This window comes from Mytilus galloprovincialis, chromosome 14, assembly GCF_965363235.1.
Source record: "Mytilus galloprovincialis chromosome 14, xbMytGall1.hap1.1, whole genome shotgun sequence".
NCBI lineage: Eukaryota > Metazoa > Mollusca > Bivalvia > Mytilida > Mytilidae > Mytilus > Mytilus galloprovincialis.
In genome coordinates, this window is record NC_134851.1 from 23,461,150 (window position 1) to 23,479,190 (window position 18,041).

An 18,041-nucleotide genomic window follows, 5' to 3' on the forward strand; every position below is an offset into this window, starting at 1 on the left:
CAGCAATACATGTATATATCAGCGGGTCACTTTCCCTAATATAGTAGCACTAGCTCGTGCATGAAAAAATGGGCTTTATTTTTGTCAAAAGGAAGTTACAGATCGTATTTTTTTACATATCCAGTTTTAATGAGGCACAATTCAAATACATGACGAATCGGTCAACTTTCTATAAAAATAAAAGAGTGTTTATAAAAGCGCAAAACCTTATGAAGTGCACTACGGTCTTGGTTTTTATATACTAGTAAAGTTTTTTTATATACAGCTCAACATATAGATCAAAGAAGAAGACAGGAGAAACATCCACAAAGAGACCAGGGTTTGTATAGATCTTTCTTTTTATAAACCTCGTAACATGCCCACTGACAAATGGAAATACAATCCAAATTAATCAGATATAAATGTATATACTCCGAAATAACAGTCACAAGTTTTGGATCCACAAAACTCTAAATTGGCACTCAAATCCAACGCCAAATCAAATATTGTTGACAGGGACGTCTATGAATTTCATGTTTATTCGCAGTTAATCCTTATTTTTACCCAAGGGATGAGATTATCACTTTTGAGTATGAATGTGTGACCGGCATAACCATTCGGATCACTATAATAAGATTGAACAATATTGTGGCCAAGTTTGATTTAATTTGGCCTAATATTTTCAAAGGAGAAGACTTTTGTAAAAGTTAACGACACGATGGACGACGGACGCAAAGTGATGAGATTGCTCACTTTGTCACTTTTATCAAGTGAGCTAAAACACGATAAAGAAACTGATGTATAGTAAATACGAATCCAGAAATGCCCCTCGAATGCTTGACATTTATAAAGGGTTGTACTCACTCTTTTGAATGAGGAAAATTTCGGTTCAGTTGATATATTGAGTCCGATTGGCGACTTTACTTGGTTTCTTGAGAAACGATGACACACTCTTGACAATAGCTTGCTCAATCGGTCAACATTTTATAAAAATGAAATGAATTATTAATAAAAGCGGAAAACCTTATGAAATGCCTATAGGGCTTGGTTTTTATATACTAGTAACGTTTTTTTTACATACAGGTCAACAAATAGATCAAAGAAGAAGACAGGAGTAACAACCACAAAGAGACCAGGGTATAGGTCTTTCTTTTTATAAACCTCATAACAAGTCCAATGACAAAATCAAAATTAATCCGATATAAATAACAGACACAAGTTTTGGATCCACAAAACTCTAAATTTTGGCACTCGAATCAAATGGTTAATCAAATATCAATGACGGGGACATCTATGAATTTCAAATTAATTCGCAGTTAATTGTTATTTTTACACAAGGGATGAGCTTATTACTTTTAAATAATCAATATGTGGCCGGCATGACCATTTGAAGCACTTTAATAAGATTGAACAAGTTAGAAGAGGCTTATATTTTTAAAGCATATTCCCTGGAAAGTTTTGTAACTATCTTGTATATTTTTTTATTTGGCGGGCCTGTTTTTACCAGGTAAGTATACTGGCATAAACAATACGTAGGTTGCAATATATGTAGCAGAATCTGCTTACCTTTTTGAAGGTATTACCGCTGTTTTTGCTGAGATTCATATTTTCGTAAAATTTAATGTTCTATGTTGTTGTTTTATATATATATATTTAGTTGTTGTTTGGTCATTTATTTTCTTTAGTTGCCATGGCGTTGTCAGTTTGACTTTTCAAGTTTTTTTGGCAACGTACTCTTCCACCTTAATTGGTTTATTATTGATTGTTATCTTTGCTGTTTCTTAACATACAAATACAATGAGATGAGGATTTTATACGTTTGTACTAGTACACAGATATGGTGTAAAAGTTGTTTTTATTGAATAAACGGTTTAAAGTATTACAATTAATTATTGATTTAGCTGATTGTTGACGACCTTAGTGTTAACTATAGTTGCGTACATAAACAGCTTCGATCTCTTGTGGAAACGCTCTTCATAAGTATACAAGCCTTTTTCAACTGATTTGTATAGTTCGTTCTTATGTTGTGCTGTTATAACACTTTCCCAGGTTAGGGGAGGGTTGGGATACCGCATACATGTTTAACCCCGCCACATTAATTATGTATGTGACTGTCCCAAGTCAGGAGCCTGTAATTCAGTGGTTGACGTTTGTTTATGTGTTACATATTTGTTTTTCGTTCATTTTTTATATAAATAAGGCCGTTGGTTTTCTCGTTTGAATTGTTTTACATTGTTATATCGGGGCCTGTTATAGCTGACTATGCGGTATGGGCTTTGCTTATTGTTGAAGGGCGTACGGTGACCTATATTTGTTAATGTTTGTGCCATTTTGGTCTCTTGTGGACAGTTGTCTCATTGGCAATCATACAACATCTTTTTTTTATTATATATTGTGTATTTGTTCTTACATTGAATGATTCAGAAGTTAAGATTTTAATTGGCAATGTTGATAAAGAGGCTTACCATTTGGTAAAAGATAAAACAAGCAATCCACAATGGTCTTAAAATTGAAAGACAAAAATTATTACAATTACATATATGCGTCTGAACAGTATGTCGAACCTAAAGATGTGATGTATTAGCTCACCTGGCCCAAAGGGCCAAATGAGCTTTTCCCATCACTTTGCGTCCGGCGTCCGGCGTCGTCGTCCGTCGTCGATAGCTTTTACAAAAATCTTCTCCTCTGAAACTACTCGGCGAAATTAATCCAAACTTGGCCACAATCATCTTTAGGGTATCGAGTTTAAAAAATGTGTGGCGTGACCCAGCCAACCAACCAAGATGGCCACCATGGCTAAAAATAGAACATAGGGGGTGAAATGTAGATTTTGGCTTATATCTCTGAAACCAAAGCATTAAGAGCAAATCTGACATGGGGTAAAATTGTTCATCAAGTGAAAATCCGTTGTTGGGTTGCTGCCCTGGAATTGGCAATTTTAAGGAAATTATACCGTTTTTTGGTTATTATCTTGAATATTATTATAGATAGAGATAAACTGTAAACAGCAATAATGTTCAGCAAATCAGTAAACAGCAATAATGTTTAAAAAATCTATCTGCCCTGAAATTTTCAAATGAATCGGACAACCGGTTGTTGGGTTGCTGCCCCGAAATAAGTAATTTGAAGGAAATTTTGCAGATTTTGGTTATTATCTTGAATATTATTTTAGAAAGAGATAAACTGTAAAGAGCAATAATGTTCAGCAAAGTAAGATCTACAAATAAGTCAATATGACCAAAATTATCAGTTGACCCCTTAAGGAGTCATTGCCCTATATAGTCAATTTTGACCAATTTTTCGTAAATTTTTGTAATCTTTTACAAAAATCTTCTCCTCTGAAACTACTGGACCAAATTTAACCAAACTTGGCCACAATCATTATTGGGGTATTTAGTTTAAAAAATGTGTGGAGTGACCTGGCCAACTAACCAAGATGGCCGCCATGGCTAAAAATGGAACATAGGGGTGAAATGTAGATTTTGGCTTATATCTCTGAAACCAAAGCATTTAGAGCAAATTTGACATGGGATTAGATTGTTTATCAGGTCAAGATCTATCTGCCCTGAAATTTTCAGACAAATCAGACAACCAGTTGTTGGATTGCTGCCCCCGATTTGGTTATTTTAAGGAAATTTTGCAGATTTTGGTTATTATCTTGAATATTATTATAGATAGAGATAAACTGTAAACAGCAATAATTTTCAGCAAAATAAGATCTACAAATAAGTCAACATGACCAAAATTTTCAATTGACCCCTTAAGGAGTTATTGTCCTTTATAGTCAATTGTAAACAATTTTCATAATTTTTTGGTTAATTTTTGTAATTTTTTGGGAAATATTTTCCACTGTAATTACTGGGCCAAGTTCATTATAGATAGAGATAATTGTAGCAACAAGAATGTTCAGTAAAGAAAGATCTACAAACACATTACCATCACCAAAACACCATTTTGTCATGAATTTATCTGTGTCTGTTGTTAATATGCACATAGACCAAGGTGAGCGACACAGGCTCTTGAGATCCTCTAGTTTTTAATTGTGAATTGATTATGTAGAAGCCGTACAAATCAACTATGAGTATTTTTATATAGATATATAAAAATGCATACATGTTTTTTTTACCTTGAAGATTTATTTTAATGCCTATTTTTTTTTTAATTTAAAGGTCAACAAATATTGACCAGGATGTTAATGATGGAAAATATTCAGAAATTCCTAGGTATGTATTAGTTTTATTGTAACACTTACCATTTGGTTTTAATGACAAAATGAAAGTCAGTCATTTCTTTCGATAACATTTATTTAAATATACTGCTATTTGAATGTAGTAAAATCAGCACACTGGATTCGTTTCTTCCAGTTAAAAAAAACCAACTTGAAGAGCGTTAGCATTTCTAATAAAAAAAATAATTGTATTAGCAACAGTTATTTATTGATGAATTTATGACGTTAATTATAGAGATAAAAACACCTTTTGAAAAGACAACCGTCAACTTATTTGTAAAAATATGTTTATTGCAAAAGAAAAACTTGATGATACAAGCAATAAATACACCTTATCGCTAATCCAGGCTGACCTGGCCGCTTAAACTTTTGACGCATACAACAATCACTTTTCCATTGTGGCGTCAGATATTTTGATTTATGACGTCAAAAGTTTACGGGAACCTGTGTGATATCCAGTAATGGCGAACAAATAGCGATTAGGTGTATGGTTTAATTCTTTAAAATTTCATTTGTTTTTTGTCATCTAAAGGTCGACACAAATCCCAGAGCAGAATATGAATGAACAACGTACTGAGATTGTAGGGTGAGTATGATATCTATTATTTAGATATTTTCATAAGTGTTTCTCGTTTCTCGATTTTTATATAGATTAGACCGTTGGTTTTCCCGTTTGAATGGTTTTACAGTAGTACTTTTTTGGGCCCTTTATAGCTTGCTGTTCGGTGTGAGCCAAAGCTCCGTAATGAAAACCGTACCTTGACCTATAATAGTTAACTTTTATAAATGGTGATTGGATTGAGAGTTGTCTCAATGGCACTTATACCTTATCAAGCTATATCTACTCACAATGATATATTTGAAGGCAGATTGAAAATAATTATATAAAAAACTAGAGGCTCTAAAGAGCCTGTGTCGCTCACCTTGGTCAATGTGAATATTAAAATTTTACGGACGCCATCACGAGTTGGTTGACCGTTATGGAATAACCGTTTCACAAATGATATCGGATATGTTCCTCACATCGTAACTACAATTCCCTTCCCTTTCATGAATGTGACCTACCGAATAAGACTATTTACCGGATTAAAATTTTGTAATCACATAAGCAACACGACGGGTGCCACATGTGGAGCAGGATCTGCGTACCCGATCGGAGTTGTTTATTCTTTAATTTTTCTATGTTGTGTCATGTTTACCATGTTTTTCTGTTTGTCTTTTTCATTTTTAGCCATGGCGTTGTCAGTTTGCTATAGATTTATGAGTTTGACTGTCCCTTTGGTATCGTTCGTCCCTCTTTTAAACAAAGGAAGCAGATGGATTCATGACAAAATTGTGTTTTGGTGATGGTGATGTGTTTGTACGTCTTACTTTACTGAACATTCTTGCTGCTTACAGTTATCTCTATCTATAATGAACTTTGCCCAGTAGTTTCAGTGGAAAATGTTAGTAAAAATTTGCAAATTTTATAAAAATTGTTAAAAATTGACTATAAAGGACAATAACTCCTTAGGGGGTCAATTGACCATTTCAGTCATGTTGACTTATTTGTAAATCTTACTTTGCTGTACATTAGTGCTGTTTAAAGTTTATCTCTATCTATAATAATATTCAAGATAATAACCCCAAAACAGTAAAATTTGCTTAAAATTACCAATTTAGGGGCAGCAACCCAACAACGGGTTGTCTGATTCATCTGAAAATTTCAGGGCAGATAGATTTCGACCTGATAAACAATTTTACCCCAGTCAAATTTGCTCTTAATGCTTTGCTTTTTGAGTTATAAGCCAAAAACTACATTTTACCCCTAAGTTCTATTTTTAGCCATGGCGGCCATCTTGGTCGAATGGCCGGGTCACCGGACACATTTTTAAACTGTCATCGGACACATTTTTAAACTAGATACCCCAAAGATGATTGTGTCCAAGTTTGGATTAATTTGGCCCAGTAGTTTCAGAGGAGAAGATTTTTGTAAAAGATTACTAAGATTTACGAAAAATGGTTAAAAATTGACTATAAAGGGCAATAAATCCTAAAGGGGTCAACTGACCATTTCGGTCATGTTGACTTATTTGTAAATATTACTTTGCTGAACATTATTGCTGTTGACAGTTTATCTCTATCTATAATAATATTCAAGATAATAACCAAAAACAGTAAAATTTCCTTAAAATTACTAATTCAGGGGCAGCAACCTATCAACGGGTTGTCCGATTCATCTCAAAATTTCTGGGCTGATAGATCTTGACCTGATAAACAATTTTACTCCATGTCAGATTGGCTCTAAATGCTTTGGTTTTTGAGTTATAAAAATCTAAGCCAAAAACTGCATTTTACCCCTATGTTCTATTTTTAGCCACGGCGGCCATCTTGGTTGGTTGGCCGGGTCACGCCACACATTTTTTAAACAAGATACCCCAATGATGATTATGGCCAAGTTTAGTTTAATTTGGCCCAGTAGTTTCAGAGGAGAAGTTTGTTTGTAAAAGTTAACGACGACGGACGACGGACGATGGACGACAGACGAGGGACGCCAAGTGATGAAAAAAGCTCACTTGGCCTTTGGGCCAGGTGAGCTAATAATGGTACCAGGCGTATAATTTGGAAAAGGGAGATGTGCATTTCACGTTTGCAGGAATATATAGAATGCGAAATCGAATACGAAATCCAAACGGTCGTCCTTCATTTATATGCATGCACAATGCGGTATAAAAGAGGGACGAAAGATACCAAAGGGACAGTCAAACTCATAAATCTAAAACAAACTGACAACGCCATGGCCAAAAATAAAAAAGACAAACAGAAAAACAATAGTACACACGACACAACATAGAAAACTAAAGAATAAACAACACGAACCCCACCAAAAACTAGGGGTGATCTCAGGTGCTCCGGAAGGGTAAGCAGATCCTGCTCCACATGTGGCACCCGTCGTGTTGCTTAAGTGATTACAAATCCGGTAAATAGTCTAATTCGGTAGGTCATATTCATGAAAGGGAAGGGAATTGTAGTTACGACGTAAGGAACATATCCGATATCATTTGTGAAACGGTTATTCCATAACGGTCAACCAACTCGTGATGGCAGCAAACCTCTATCAAGAAAATCATGATAGGAAATGCAAGCACGGGAATATCGTATCAATTGGGAGATATATACCCCGTATGCAGGTGCTGCTGGAATGTTGCTACTTAGAAATGGAAAGTTCACAATTGGAAAGCTGAAATCATCTCTTTTGTCGTAAAGTTTTGTTTTGTTTTCAACCGACCCTTATTGTCAATTTCTAGATGTAAGTCAAGATATGAAGCCGACATAACTGTATCTGTAGTATCCTTTATCTCTAGTTCGATTGGATAGATGCGTTCCACATAGTCACCAAATTTTGAATTGTTTAGTGAAAGAACATCATCTATATAGCGGAAAGTAGAGTTAAAGGATATTGCTAACTTCTTATCTTTCTTCCTAAGAAGTTCCTGCATGAAGTCAGCCTCATAATAATAAAGAAACAAGTCGGCGAGTAGAGGGGCACAGTTTGTTCCCATTGGAATGCCGACAGTCTGTTGAAAAACACGTCCTCCGAACGTAACAAATATGTTGTCAATCAAGAAATCAAGCATCTTGATAATATCAGTTTCAGAGAATTTTTTGTTTGAATCAGAGTGATTCTTTACAAAGTAGGATTTATCCCTCCCTAAGACAAGATACTTGTATCTACGTTGGCCATTCTTTTTTATGAAGCAAAGTAATATCAACTCTTTCAATTTGTCTTTTAGTTTGGAATGTGGAATACTTGTGTACAGGGTAGAAAAGTCAAATGTTTTAATACTGTTACAAGATGAAAGAGAGTTAGATTGTATGTACTCTAAAAGATCTTTTGAATTTTTAAGTATCCACATCTGATTCACGCCACCTCTAGAATAGGCAGTTTCACAATAACTTTGAAGCCCGTCTTTGATTGCTGATAAAATAGATGTTAATAATTTAGAAAGAGGTTTCGTGGAGCACTTGGAAGACCCAGCAATATACCGTTGTTTGTAAGGACACTTATGTAGTTTAGGTATCCAATACAGTGATGGAAGATCCAGTTCTTCATCTTTGGTTGAAATTCCAAAGGAACATAGAACAGACCTATGATTATCCAGGATTTCCTCTTTGGTAAGTGTCGTGAGGGTATATGTTGAGTTACCAAGTGAATTGTCAATACCTAATTCGTTTATCAAGCAGTTGATGTAGTGACTTTTACACACAAAAACGATGTTATTTGGGGCTTTATCTGCAGGGACAACAACATATTTGTCATGGAGGTCGGATAGGTGTTTTGCAACATTTGGGTCTTTAAAGATAGACGTAGCATGGGCATTGATGGACCCATTCAGTTTCTTAATTCTGATTTGTATCAACGACCTCACTGCCTTAATCCATTCGGAAAGAGTGTCTACGTCTTCCTTCTCGCGCTTAGCCCATTGCCTGGCATAATCCTCGACTGAATCCATCAAAATTTTAAAGTTGTAATTCCAATTGATGGATTTAGGCTCACGATATTTGGGACCTTTCGATAACACATTTCGTAGAGAAGTGTTATTAACAATGTTAAGGTCACCGGTAATGACGTGGCCAGCAGGATTATATGTGAATTTGGAACTAGCACAAGTGCAATCAGGAGGTTTAGACTTGAAGTCGTCAATATCGAGATCCTGCAAAACGCGTTTGTAATTGAAAATTTTAGTTGCAATAGGTTTGGTATAGGTATAAGAAATTATTGGTACAGACTGGTCTTTGAAATAAGGAGGTATTTTCGATTGCACTAATTTATGATGAAGGATATTGCCTAGGTTGACGCCATCGAGACCTTTGTTGGCAAAGGAAAGATTAAGAAAAAATCTTTTCTCTTTTTCATCTTTTCCAATGCGAACTGGCTTGAAAAGTCTGTGACTTGCAATATCCGAAATTATAGCTTCAAGTTTGTATTGGTTTGAATGAGGGTTTGTAACAGTGGATTCCAAACATAAATTGAACAGAGAATGAAGTTTCGAAAGGGGTAATGAATAAAGTTTCGTGCGAATGTGATGAATACCTAACGGCTTTTGTATGAATGGCAGCAAGTCATTAATAGAGACATCATGCAGAGAAGGTGATGTATAATGACGATGACCATGACTGCGTCTACGTCGAGGAGTCGAGTTGAAAATATTCATCACATTCACCGAGTTACACGAAGGACTAGATAGAATACCTATACCATCAATTTTGTCATTGCAGCCATAAGGTGTTGCAGTTCCCAATTGTCTAATCCAGTAGTCTTCTTTTTGTCTACGGAGAGTCGTTGAAAGATTAGGATTGTTAGAGCTATGGTATATCTTTTCGATAATGCGAACTGTCATAGAAACGATGGAATGATCGGGCTGATTGAAATGCTGGTATAGAATGTCGTTAGCATTAAGGTTAATGTCTGATCTATGACCGCACATACGTTTGGTAAGCCTTCCTTTCGTTTCACCGACGTATACCAATCCGCAAAGGTTGCACTCTAATCCGTAGACGACATTTATCGATATAGATATCGATATAGATATATAATTTTATACATATAGATGCTGATAGTGCTATATTCGTCTTCCTAACATTTAGAGTAATAATGTCTGACCGGCATGACAATTTAATGACCGTTAGAATAGAGAGCAAATCAAGACGCTTTCAATTTTATGTAATGTTCCCTGGCTAGGCTATTTGGAGGTACAATTTCTGAAATATGTTAAATACAAAATCTGATTTATTAAAAAAAAGACTGTATTTTACAGATTGTGGCTTTTTGAGTATAAAATTTAGTGCATGAAGATACCCGCGTCATTTTTCATACCTTCGTTATCAGTTGAGAACACAAACATGAATGTACTAGACAAGTTAATACATGTTCACTTGTACAATATCTGTACACATGGTAACGACGTATCTAAATTTGTCGCATGTAAAACAGAGTTCAATGCATTATGAAATGTAATAAGAATACTAAATCACTGGAACATGGTTGAGATGAATCACACTGTGTAAGCATTATTTTTTTAGAGCTTTCTACGACATTGGATGCGGATTACAACTTTATTCAGAATCAGACGTCTCCGAAATTATTCAGGCAATACGATGGGAATCGGATGATTTTCAACGTTTGTATAAAGAAGACACAACGTTAAAACAATACAAGCTGGAGACAGATTTTTTTAATATCAAGCCAAAAGATCCCAAATACAAAGGGAATTTTCCGAAAGATAGTTTGGGCATGATCACTGTGAAAGTAAAGCTTCCAAATGACATCAACTACCAGTTTCTACAGTTGAAAGCCTACATTAAATTTGGACAAAAGTGGAACATGGTAGAAACGTCTTTCAAGGTAACTATGGAATAAAAATATGGTCCCCTAACGATTTTTCGAAGGAATAGAATAATGGTCAATTTTGTCTCCTTCTGACAGGCATGATCACCTTTATCAAAGTGTGGCGATGCTGGATATTAGTATTTAAGGTGGTATCCAACACCTTCACTTAACTTCATTTGGCTCGTTTAATTTTCATAAAATTTTGACAAAGTATTTACTTTGACCCTTTAACAAAAATATGAAAATTTCAAAAAATTTTAACCAACCAATTGATCAGAAAAAATACACTGGTTATAGCAATTTGGCAATTTTGATCATTGAGAAGCTTAATATCCCTTTTACAACACAACGTAATTAAAACGTTTAACTAACTTTACAGAGTTGTCATCCCGGTAGTGTTAGGTACCACCTTAAGAAAACTCCTTTGTTAATTCCATAATTTAAAATAGGGCAGTTGTATCCTACCACGCAGAATAAATAATTTTGCATGAAATTGGAATGATTATATTTATTTCTGAAATAAAGTTTTGTTAAGGTATCGCCTTGAATTGGTATTCGTTATTTGATTATTTTGAACTATCTATTTTTAAGAGGTATATTTAGTTTTTAATTTTTATTAAACAGGTTGTAGGTAAAAACCTATGGCAATTTTTAGCTATGGTGAAATTATTGTCCCTTATTATGATATTTCATTGATTATTTCATCTTAATCGCTAAATAAGTAAACACAAGCCTTCATTCAAATCGCTTACCAGTTTCAAAGTTTCAAGTTCTTTTAAAACAATTAGACTTGTGTTCTAGCAGACAAGTGGTGTGTTAAATATTTTAAAAAATACGCAACATTACAAAATAAACTTGACTGTCGTTTTCTTATTATTTTGAAATTATTTTAGGAGAAATCTGTCACGTTTCAAACTGCTAAAATAGACGCACTCTGTATTGTTTCAAAACCAATAAAGGAACGTATACACATCACACCAGATGGTTGCAAGTATGTTGCAAAAACTGACAAGGGCATTCAAATAGAGTTTCCCCCTGGTGCAGTTGAAAAAGATGAGTCGATTCGTTTACATGTACGTATACAAGTGTTCTATATGTTTAGGTTGCATTTTTGTTAATATAGACGATACAATTTACCATATGAACTACTTTTACGGCTAAAACTTGTCATGCTGTTATTTTGTTTTTGTTAAACAGCTTCTACCTTTCTCATATGGAATTTTGAGTAAATAGCCAAAATTTTAAGATTGGATAACATTCATCTTTCAAGAGCAATGTATTGTCAAGCAGTCATCTTATTTTGTTGGTGCATATATGAAGTAGGTAGAACAACCTGTTATACTTAGACATCTTTAACGCATTCAGTATGTAGTAAATTGAGCTTTTGTTTTATGGAGGAAAATATTGAAAAAAATTAAGGTATAGAACCACCTTATTCAGGCCCGGTCGGAAAGAACATACAAGAAAGTCGTACATATTTAATAGTTCCTTCGCATAGCTGTATTCTTGTCAATAGCGGATATATATTTAGGTAGTTTTTTGTACCAAATGCAAGCTTGTGGACTTGGGATCACTGTAGAACCCTTGTTGATAGATTTATTCAAATAATAAAGAAATTAATGCAATTATGATAGGAGGGGACATTTAGCCTGTTGTTCAGATCTGAAGTTCCTGTTTTTGTACTGTCAAACTTCCGGGAACCAGCACGCTCTAATATGCAATTAAAGGTGTGCTTGAAATTGAGGACAATTACAAAACTGTATGTGTTATACAAATCCTAAATTGATTATTTCATTACAATATCCTTTTCAAACATTCTACATCATCTGATATAAAAGATAGAAGTTATATTAACATTCAAATATCTTGTTTTGTCAGGTTGTTCCAATAAACAAGGAAATTTTACAACGACAGTACGAAGAACGAAATAAGACAGGAGAAGCAATTTTGGCACTGTCCGATTGCTTGTATACTACTGGAGATGCGACCCTGAAGAAGAAGGTTCAAGTCAAACTACCACTAAATGATGTTAGAAAACCCACAGAGTCAGATGAAGACTATGTATACAGACTTTTCAGACAAAACACCAACGGACAATTTACACTGACAGATAACGTGGTCACGGTTGATGAAGACCACAATGCAGTCTTTGAAACGGATAAGATCTCTGGGTAAATATGGTTAACAATGATTTAATGAGTTGTATGAATAACCAAAATGGAAAGTCCTTAATCGAGACCACGTGTACTTCACATTGCAGCACCAGATGCGCTTTTTGGAAATGAGGCATTAGGATGGTAAGAAACTGAGCAAATAAATGCCAAATTATATTAGAAAAGAAGATAGAACTTACACATAACGCCAACGTTGGAAAGAAATGAGATAAAAAAGCAGGAATACAATTTCTTTATTTTAAACAATTTTCTGCAATTGAGAACATCCAATATTCCATAACTTAACAACAGTGTTACTGAGTTCGGGGAAATCCTACGAGACAAACGGTTCCATAACAAAGGTACACTAAGAGTGGTTAGTTTATTTGAAGTCCAAAGTACTGACTAATGCATCCGAATAATTGTTTGACACATTTGAATATGTTTTGACTATTACATAAGACGATAGGTCCATCTAGTAATCAGTTGATCCCTTATATTGTTTGGTTATAGTGTTATTGTTAAACAAATATATGGGTTCAAACACAAGTAAAAAATTTACTTGAAATCACAAAATTACTAAAACATACAATAAATTCAAAACAGAAAGTCCCCCACATATCATATTCTTGACTCGGCACAATAGTTATCTTTTGTAGAAAGATTTAATCTGATTGTTTTAGCATTTATTAACAGAAAGGGGAGCCGGCACACTATGTCAACAACATGGAAAATATCAAACATAAGTCAAATAAGAGTTAGCTATTGCTGTTAATTTAGTATTGAAATTTAAGTCCGACAACAAGGTTGGACATTGTTTATATGGTAAATAATGTATCAGTGTTCCTTTGCCTTGATGTTTTTGTTTGAAAAGCTGTTGTAGTTTAGGAGTCTGGTATATTTCTGTGCTGTGATGTTAAACTATTGTTTCAAGTTAGGTATTAACCGTTACTACGATAAAAGGGATACATCGATAAGGTGAATGTTGGCTCCTGTATAAACTTTAAATCCGCTGTGTTCTTTGCACCTGTCCTAAATCATGGTCCTTTATAGCTTGTTGTTCGGTGTGAGGCAATGCCTCGTATGGAAGGCCGTACTTTTATCCATTTATTACCATTATATATATTTCATATTGATTAAGTACTTTGGTATTCATAACCTGTTTTTTTTTCATTTTAGAACAAGCGTTTCTCTGATAGGGAATGGCGAACTAAAAAAGGGTCCATTAGTAATATCTAGCAACCTCGAGGAAATGCATGGCTATAATTACGTTTGTAAAATCCTATTCTTTGTTAGTGACGTCACTCTACGTTCGCTAACAGTGTTGCTGGCTTGTATTGAAAAATCAAAGATGCAAGCGTTCTGTCAAAATTGCGAGGAACGAGGATATCGTCTTTTTAAGAACTGGATAAGTAAAGATTTGGTCTTAAAACCTCAAATAAAAATTGACATCGCATTGAAAGGATGTTTCAGTTTGCCACGTTTCGTTGCAAGGAGAAGATTAGACCTGACATTTTTACCAAACTCGTCGGAGAATTTTACCAGATTTGTAGTAGAAGTTAAACATAGAATCGACCAGGATGCATACGGTATTTTGTTACTCACCAAAGATAAGGAGATCATCGATGAAATTAGCTATAATACACATGCATCCTTATCCATTAATAGAAGAAATACTATGGATCTCGGAGTGGGACGGGAATTGACGTTTATAAAAGAAAGTGATGACAAGCAACCTACACCTTCAGTCAGTAAATACAGTGATGAAGGTATAAAAAACTATTCGAATACCAAACCAGTAACGAATGTTTTACAATTGTTAAAGCTATATTATATCATGGTTATTACAAATTTTTTTTTCGTTTTTCGGTTATTTATATGTTTACTGAAGTTTTGTGAGATTACGTCGACTTACGAATATTCACTGCCCGTGCCTATACTATTATCAAGTTTTGAATCAATTTTACGCTGCTGAATATATCATTTTATCAATCTGTTATAGAGGATGTTTTTCGTGATGCGTTTTGTCATTTGATTTTGCCATGTGATTATAGATTTTCCGATTAGGTTTTCCCCTGAGTTTAGTATTTTTGTGATTTTACTTTTTTTCCCGTATAAGTTGTAATTAACATTATCTATTTTATCATATTATTGCTATCTACGAATCTGGATGATCTAGCAATATAGAATCAAAACATATATTTTTTGATAAAACTAGTATGCATTGTGACTAACTAAAGTAAAACAAATGACTTAACTCCGAAGTAAATTCAACAAGGGTTAATCCAGGACAACTGTATAAAATTAACGTCATCAACTAATAAAAACAGTAAAAACATTCATATTCCTGCTTGGACAAAAAAAAATAAGACTAACGTCTAGATGTATATCTAGCTAAACATCTCTCTTATACGATGGCGGTACTTTCATAACGTTTAATGTGCACTTTACCGCTTATTTTTCCTGATAACATATGTTTCATTTCATTTGTTGGAATTTCATTAGACTGAAACTTATTGCTTTTCAATATACATTATATATCTTCACATGATTATTTTTATTTTTTGATTATTTCGTAATTCTAAAAGTCTCCATTCCTTCTGCTTTTCCGATATTATGCTCTGCTATACACGAAAAACATTATATATTTGTACTTTTCAGATTTCCTGACAGACAAGGGTGTGATGGCCGTAGCAAAGTTGCTTAATTCAAACAAAATGTTTGAAACTGTAATAAATCTGGATATGAAACAGGTTCAATATGACCAGATTTGTGAGAAGGTGTCGATCAGCAGTAGGCAGTCTTTCACACTTCTGAAAACAGCTTTAGATCTACAGAAAAGTAACAAGGTTGAAAAGTTAATATCTGCCCTTGAAAGCGCTGAAGAATGCGGGCTAGCTGACAGTATTCGCGAATTGTACGAAGAACGACAAGACCTGTCCAAAATACAAAAGTAACATGGACAATATTTTCCTGACCAATTTGATAAATTTGGTCATCTAGCTCTCAACGTTTGCATGAACTTGAACATCGTATGATTTGAGAGTTATAAAGTAAGGTATACAAAGAAAAGAGCTTTAAAAGAACAACAATATCTCGGCTTATGAGTTCAAATGTCTCTCTGGTGTTTTTCGCATCCCTTTCATAACATGTTTTTTTGTATAGCCTTAATTATTTTAACTTTCTTTTTTTCTTTTATTCCTCTCCTTCTTTTTTTTCACAAACTATTACGTATAATAAGCAAAGTTTATTTATTAGTCTTTCTATTGACAGAACAGGCTCACAGTATATATTTTTTGGTATATCAGCATTTTTTGAAAAAAAACTTATATAAATTGTTTTTATATATGTGTATAACGCTTCATCTTATATAACCTGATTTTGTTTAAGGAAGAATCTATTTTTTAAAACTGAAATACCTAGAACATTGAGGTTGCTCTTTGTAAATACAACTGTTTTATAATCCATGCCGTTTTTTGTTTTGTTTACCTACTGGTTCTCCGATTCGATCAGTATATTTAATCTCTTAAAGAGGCTGGTGTACATTTAACCCCAGAGACGAAACGGCAACAGCTGTGTCATCGATACAAAAATATAAGCGTTTGATATATTTTTTTCTAGTTTGGTTCCACAATACTTTTAATCTTTAACTTGTTTGGCTTTTTATATGAGTGTTCCTGCTGAGTCTTATGTAGACGACATTCGCGTCTGGTGTTCTAAAATATAAAGCTTGGTATCTATTATCAGATTAAACAATTAAGGGCCCAACTGTATTTGAATCCGCTGTTGTGCGCGGTTCCTAATGGAATTCGTGCTGCTGGTAGTTCCTATTGTTATAGAGTGGTTGCAAATTGTGTTTGTTTGTTTTCATTTTCATTTGCTCTCAAATGATTTGATGGTTTGTTTTATCGGTGAAACAATGTATTTTTAAAAAGTGATAAACCTCCAATAATTTGACCGAAAAAAAAGCCTAGGAAATAACTAGAAAACGTGCAGGAAATTGACAATCTTATATTTACAATGGTCAAACTGGCAACCTGATTTCTATGATGAGTTTATTTATAGATGATTATACGGTGTGAGCTTCTCGTATTGTTTAAAGCCGAACGCTGACATAATATTGTTAATTTCAGTGCCAATGGTCTCATTAGAAACGTTGTCTTATTGGCAATCATATCACATTTTCTTTTGTATATGTAACATACATTCATACATTTTCTCGTTTTTAGCTGGTTAAAGATCTCTACAGATTGCAGTCTTGTAATTGACTGCTACAAAGGCTTACAAAACAGCTGATCTTTGAAAATAAAAAAATAAAAAATGCTACATAGAAAAAAAAATCATGTTTATATCATGTATGTACTAATATACATGTGAAATTGTGATTTAATAAAACGTTGCGTAATCCTGAAGTCAAAACATTTTTTTTTTCTACTTTCTGTTTGCTGTTCTTACTAGTCCGCACCACTTCCATTAAACATGATGTCCTTCCACTTTCCTGGATTGATATCCCAAAATAGATGCAAGATTTTTTCAAATCTATATATTTGTTTCAATTCAGCATAAACCTATAATCAAACATTAAAAAATGTCAAAAAATGGACTGTTTTGTTTCCCTCCATGTTTTGACATGTACCGGAAACTGGAGTTGTAATACAAGACTGGTACCTACATTCTGATGTATAATAATTACATTTATTAATAAGAACAAAAAACATAAGAATTAAAACCAATTTGTCCGAAAACAATTGAAGGTCTTTCTACTTCGACTTCGATAATAAAGAATCAAATTCAAGAATAAAATGTTACAAGTTATCACTTTTGTTGCATACAATTTAAAAGGTCAAATGTCTACACAACCAACTGAAAATTATAAATGTTTTTTGAATGAACCAATATGAATTTTCAGCAAAGGTCAAAATCTAGAAGATGAGGGTTATCTTTGACCTTGACTTCTTCAAATTTAAGGTCATAGGTCAGTGATCTCAATCGCAGATCCAAGGTCATTCACTTGTATGTTGGAGGAGAAAAACTGATTTCAAAAACATAAAGGGAGAAAACTCATATAAACGGTGACCAAAACGCTTCGACTTAAATGGATTGCAGTCCCGTCAAATCGTAAACAATTAGTTGGCAAACACATCCCATCATTATTTGCTACGGTTTCTTTCCAATAACGATTATAAGCAAAATTCAAAATTAAGAATTTGACATTGACCTTTGACCTTTGACTTCAATGTCCTCTAGATGGACCAATGACATAATATCAACAGATTTTAGGCCTCTATGACATATGATGTTTGATTTATTC

The 18,041-nt window shown here is 33.9% G+C and overlaps 1 protein-coding gene across 1 annotated transcript; it reads left to right on the forward strand.

Annotated features, from left to right (window-relative positions):
* Positions 1-1,067: 1,067 nt before the first annotated feature.
* Positions 1,068-16,197, forward strand: LOC143057981 (uncharacterized). The gene is made up of 8 exons (XM_076231437.1): positions 1,068-1,116; positions 4,149-4,202; positions 4,740-4,793; positions 10,271-10,592; positions 11,471-11,650; positions 12,456-12,748; positions 13,910-14,499; positions 15,392-16,197. The coding sequence occupies exons 3-8, from the start codon at positions 4,765-4,767 to the stop codon at positions 15,685-15,687; spliced, it is 1,710 nt and encodes a 569-aa protein (XP_076087552.1). The 5' UTR covers positions 1,068-1,116; positions 4,149-4,202; positions 4,740-4,764; the 3' UTR covers positions 15,688-16,197.
* The last annotated feature ends 1,844 nt before the right edge of the window (positions 16,198-18,041 follow it).

What these genes read in the sequence shown, in the direction of transcription:
- LOC143057981 (XM_076231437.1), top strand. Translation starts at nt 4,765, where the DNA reads ATGAATGAACAACGTACTGAGATTGTAGG. An exon ending in CAACGTACTGAGATTGTAGG is followed by an intron (nt 4,794 to 10,270) that starts GTGAGTATGATA and finishes TTATTTTTTTAG; the next exon opens with AGCTTTCTACGACATTGGAT. An exon ending in ATGAGTCGATTCGTTTACAT is followed by an intron (nt 11,651 to 12,455) that starts GTACGTATACAA and finishes TTGTTTTGTCAG; the next exon opens with GTTGTTCCAATAAACAAGGA.